The sequence below is a fragment of the Rhodamnia argentea genome, chromosome 4 (assembly GCF_020921035.1).
Source record: "Rhodamnia argentea isolate NSW1041297 chromosome 4, ASM2092103v1, whole genome shotgun sequence".
Classification (NCBI taxonomy): Eukaryota; Viridiplantae; Streptophyta; class Magnoliopsida; order Myrtales; family Myrtaceae; genus Rhodamnia; species Rhodamnia argentea.
The window spans coordinates 24,817,329-24,822,318 of NC_063153.1; the positions used below are offsets into that span (position 1 = coordinate 24,817,329).

The 4,990-nt window shown below is 45.1% G+C and overlaps 1 protein-coding gene across 1 annotated transcript; it reads right to left on the bottom strand.

The window, feature by feature from the left end:
* Positions 1-1,212: 1,212 nt before the first annotated feature.
* LOC115725831 (heat shock cognate protein 80-like) lies at positions 1,213-4,568 on the bottom strand. Its single transcript, XM_030655474.2, has 3 exons — positions 4,321-4,568; positions 3,348-3,489; positions 1,213-3,252 (listed from the first exon to the last, which is right to left on the bottom strand). Exons 1-3 carry the CDS (start codon positions 4,441-4,443, stop codon positions 1,409-1,411), a joined length of 2,109 nt encoding a protein of 702 aa, XP_030511334.1. The 5' UTR covers positions 4,444-4,568; the 3' UTR covers positions 1,213-1,408.
* Between the last annotated feature and the right edge of the window lie 422 nt (positions 4,569-4,990).

Consider the following 4,990-nt stretch of genomic DNA (forward strand, 5'->3'; position numbering starts at 1 on the left):
GATTAATTATTTTAAGCGATATAAGCGATTATTTCTCAACATTAATATTTTTCAAATTATTTATTTTTCGCTAAACAAACGGAGATTAAGTGATCTTGTGATTTAAGGATTTGGTCGACTTTATGTACTCTCTCTCTCTCTCTCTCTCTCTCTCTCTCTCTCTCTCTCTCTCTCTCTCTCTCTCTCACAGAGAGAGAGAGGGGGGGGTTCAGATGGAGATGGGTCAGATGGCCATGGCGAGCGGCAATCCAAATGGTGGGGATGAGAGATAAGTTTAAGTGGCGAGGGCGACGTTCGATGGTCCTAACTTTGATATCTAAACAGTTTGACATCCGGATATTAAGATTTAGCCCATGAAATTTCAGATTTTATGTGCTTCTGGTTTACCACTCTCCTTTGTGTCAAATCTGGATCACAAGTTCTTACATGTACTCATGTTAAGCAAAAACATAGTAGCATCAATGTAGAGTTATCTAACAAATTACTGTTCAAATTTAGATCCCGTGCAAGAATGATGACCCTAATTATCCTGAGTAAAACCTGAAGTTACCAACCATCCCAATCACAATTTTTTGCACGCAACTGAAACGAAATCGCGATGCGACTCTGTAATTCTGCATGAATATTCTAATTGTCCGAAAGTACAATATGCCTGTGTGTTGATGGCAATGGTAGCACAAAGTAAAAGTTTAGTCAACCAGTGAGTGCGAGCCGTTCTCGTGTAAGTGGAGCATAAAGATTCTATTAAGATCAGAATTCTTGGTAAATATCATTCGGTAGGGTCAAATTTTGTAAATTAATGGGGTTCAACTCATGCTTAGTTTAAATAACAAGGCAACAAAAGAAAATCGTTCAGAAGTTCTGTGGGGGGTAATGGGCCCCCGCCGCTGAACCACGATTCCACTCCTTTGAAACATTTTTTGCTGGGTAGCAAATCTGAGATTTCCACTTTGGCCCCTGAAATTGCCGTGATTTCCGATTTGATCCTGGAACTAAAGTTTCTTCTCAGTTCACTAAGGACCTCAACAGGAAAAACGCTGGCAAGCGTCATGTCGCCAAGAGGATGCCTACCACGCTGGTTTCGAAACTCATTTTGGAGAGGCGAACGCAAAGACCAAGATGTCGAGATTGGCATGGAAATCATCACGGCAATAGAATTAAATCATTTAGCCTACCTTCTCAGGCAAAATGGGGTCGACCGACAGAGAACTCTTTGTGCCCGAAAAGAGCCGCAGTGGCTTAGCTATAAAGAAACGATTGAGAGAGTCAAAGAGCTCATAAGACAAACAACCCAAAAATCTAAAGCTTCACCGATTGAACGAAACGCTATGACGAAACCCATGACAAAATATTAAAAGCCCCGAGATGATAAAAGAGTTCAGAACATCCAGATGTCGCGGCACAGAATTTAATCGACTTCCTCCATCTTGCTGCCCTCAGCATCTGCATCGGCTTCCGCATCCTCCAATGGAGGCATGTCCGCATCACCATCCCCAGCATCCTCATCGATGCTCAGACCGAGCTTCAGCATCCTGTGGATTCTGTTGCCGAATGTGTTGGGATCGTCGAGGCTGAAGCCGGAGGTCAGGAGTGCAGTCTCAAAGAGCAACAGAACAAGGTCCTTCACCGACTTGTCGTTCTTGTCCGCATCCGCCCTCTTCCTGAGCTCGTCCATGATGGGGTTCTCGGGGTTGATCTCCATGGTCTTCTTGCTCGACATGTAACCAGCCATGCTGTTGTCTCGCAATGCTTGTGCCTTCATGATCCTCTCCATATTGGCAGTCCACCCGTACTCGCCAGTAACCAAGCAGCATGGGGAATCGACCACACGATCGGAGACCACGACTTTCTCCACCTTGTCACCCAAAACATCCTTGATAACCTTGCACAGGCCCTCAAATTTGGCCTTCAGCTCTTCCTTCTTCTTCATCTCATCTTCACTCTCATCAAGCTTCAAACCTTCCTTTGTTGCTGAAACGAGCTTCTTACCCTCAAACTCCTTGAGCTGGCCAACAGCATACTCATCAATGGCGTCGACCATGTACAGCACCTCAATGCCCTTCTTCTTAAGCTTCTCCAAGAATGGGGAGTTCTCGACAGCCTTCTTGCTCTCACCAGTGATGTAGTAGATGTCACTCTGACCCTCCTTCATTCTAGTCACGTAGTCCTTGAGACTTGTCATCTCATCACCACTCTTGGTGGAGTGATAACGAAGCAACTCAGCTAGCTTTCCCTTGTTCTGAGAATCCTCATGAATACCGAGCTTGAGGTTCTTCGAGAATGACTCGTAGAACTTGTTATAGTCCTCCTTGTTCTCAGCAATCTCAAAGAAGAGTTCAACACATTTCTTAACAAGATTCTTCCTGATAACCTTCAGAATCTTATTCTGTTGGAGCATCTCCCTGGAAATGTTGAGAGGAAGGTCCTCAGAGTCTACAATACCCTTCACAAAGCTAAGATACTCAGGAATGATCTCCTCACAGTTGTCCATGATAAAGACACGGCGAACATAAAGCTTGATGTTGTTGGGTTTCTTGCGGGTATCGAAGAGATCAAAAGGAGCCCTCTTTGGAACGAAGAGGATGGCCTTGAATTCAAGCTGACCTTCAACTGAAAAATGCTTCACTGCCAAATGCTCCTCCCAATCGTTGGTCAGGCTCTTGTAGAAGGCAGAATACTCTTCCTTTGTGATCTCCTCAGGCTTCCTCATCCAGATGGGCTTCTGCTTGTTCATCAGGGACCACTCATGAGAAACTTCCTTGATCTTCTTCTTTTTCTTCTCTTCCTTCTCTTTTTCTTCATCAACATCCTCAACCTTTCCTTCCTCATCCTTCTTATCTTCCTCATCATCTTCATCATCAGAAATTTCCTTCTCAGTGGTCTTCTCAACCCAGAGGGAAATAGGGTAGCTAATGAATTCAGAGTGCTTCTTGATTAGATCCTTCACACGACGCTCTTCAAGGTACTCAAGCTGGTCTTCTTTAAGGTAGAGAGTGATCTTGGTTCCCCTGCCAAGATTCTCACCAGAAGTGTCTCTGGTGACAGTAAAAGATCCACCAGCTTGGGACTCCCAAACATACTGCTCATCGTCATTGTGCTTGGTGGTGACAATCACCTTTTCAGCAACAAGGTAAGCAGAGTAGAAACCAACACCAAACTGCCCAATCATGCTCACATCAGCACCAGCAGCTAGTGCTTCCATAAATTCCTTGGTCCCTGATCTGGCAATGGTACCAAGATTGTTCACCAAATCTGAAGAAACAAATTCAACAGTTAGCAAACAATTATACATTAGGCAAGGGACACATCAGGACTATATGTGTGGAACCAAGTACCAAGTTACTGACCTGCTTTGGTCATCCCAATCCCACTATCAATGATGGACAGTGAGTTGCTTGCTTTGTCAGGGATAATGTGGATAAAGAGCTCTGGTTGAGCATCGAGCTTGCTCTTGTCAGTTAAGCTCTCAAAGCGAATTTTGTCAAGAGCCTGAAGAAATTTGCGTTATATTCAGTTCCAAGAAAGAGACCAGAAAATTGATGAGCCGACATTCCACTTACACTATATTATGTTGGCCCCAGCAAAAACTTTTCAGATATAAAATAAGATGAATCCCAATCAACAGGTTTGGGCGAACAGTTATCTTTACATATAATGCAGATTGAGACAAGAGCAGTAGTGCACGAAACCAGTATCAAGAAAAATGCTTTCTCAATCTTCAGTTCAATAAATCACTACAGTCTTTGCTAGTAAGAGCGTCAATCCAACATGTATGAGGAATTCTCAGTAGTTACTCTTCTTCCCACATAAAGACCTTCCAATTTGTTCCACCACAAACTTACTACAACCAACAACCTAATAGGTACCCAATAATGAGCAGCAACATGAACAGAAAATTTATCATCTTTCTAAACAAAGTGTAAGCGGGAATTCCATGCCATCCTCAACATCACTTTACCCTTTTGGTTGAACCTTTTACATGCTACAATTTCAAAATCCTAACCAAAAGCATCATCGAAGGAAAATCGCAGTGAGAAGTATCGTCGTTTCCTACAGAGTCTACAGGACACGCTCGATTCAGCATCAACATCAACATCCTAAGCACATGTTTCCACTGAAGATCTCACGGAACACTAGGATGCCCAAACAAAAGTGCACATGACAGTCACGATGAAAGCCTCTAAACCTCGCTCGCGTACACTGCCTAAGCTAAGCTAAATCTAGGAACGAAACAACCTACACCCAGACATAAACGACGCGATCTCGCAAAACTCAAGACGCGCGAGCTCCCGAAACGAAACAGAACGATCCGAAACTCACATCCGAAGCGTTGCTGACGAGCTCGCGGAGGAAGATCTCCTTGTTGCTGTAGAAGGTGTTGATGATCAGACTCAGAAGCTGGTTGATCTCAGCCTGGAAAGCGAACGTCTCCGTCTCCGCCATCGCCGCACACTCTCCCTCTCGATCCTCCGCTGACGAGACGAAAGGAGCAAAGAGATTCTCAGATCGAAAAGAGAAGCGTGAGAAGGAGACTAGGGTTTTCGGATTCGAGAGTGCGGAGCGATGACGACTGAGGGGGGAGCTTATATAGTGGAAGCCTGGTTAGGGTTCTAGATCCTTCTGCTGAGATTTCGTCACCGGGTTCACCCTAGAAGTGGCCAAATGGACCCGGGCCTGGAACCGGCCCGGAACCGGCCCGTTGACCGGACCCACGGTTCCAATCCGGAACCTGAACCGGCCTTAAGGGCCGGTTTCGGTTTCTAAATTTTTGGAACCGGCCCGGAACTGCCGGTTCCAACCCGACTTTAAAAAAAAAAAAAAGGAGGAGGAGGAGGCTTGGGGGAAGAAAGTTATTGGGCCTAAGAACTGGCGGTTTCGAACCGGAATAGGAACCGGCCCGGAATCGGCGGTTCCACCTTTTTTAGGAACCGGAATCGGTCACGTCTAGTTCACCCTGCCGAATTGAAAAAAAGGGGCCAAATTTCACACT

Excerpts from the sequence above, each read along its gene's own strand:
- LOC115725831 (XM_030655474.2), bottom strand. The coding sequence starts at position 4,443 with ATGGCGGAGACGGAGACGTTCGCTTTCCAGGCTGAGATCAACCAGCTT. Across the intron at positions 3,490-4,320 it reads TCGTCAGCAACGCTTCGGAT|GCTCTTGACAAAATTCGCTT; the intron begins GTGAGTTTCGGA and ends AAATTTCTTCAG. Across the intron at positions 3,253-3,347 it reads GATTGGGATGACCAAAGCAG|ATTTGGTGAACAATCTTGGT; the intron begins GTCAGTAACTTG and ends TTGTTTCTTCAG.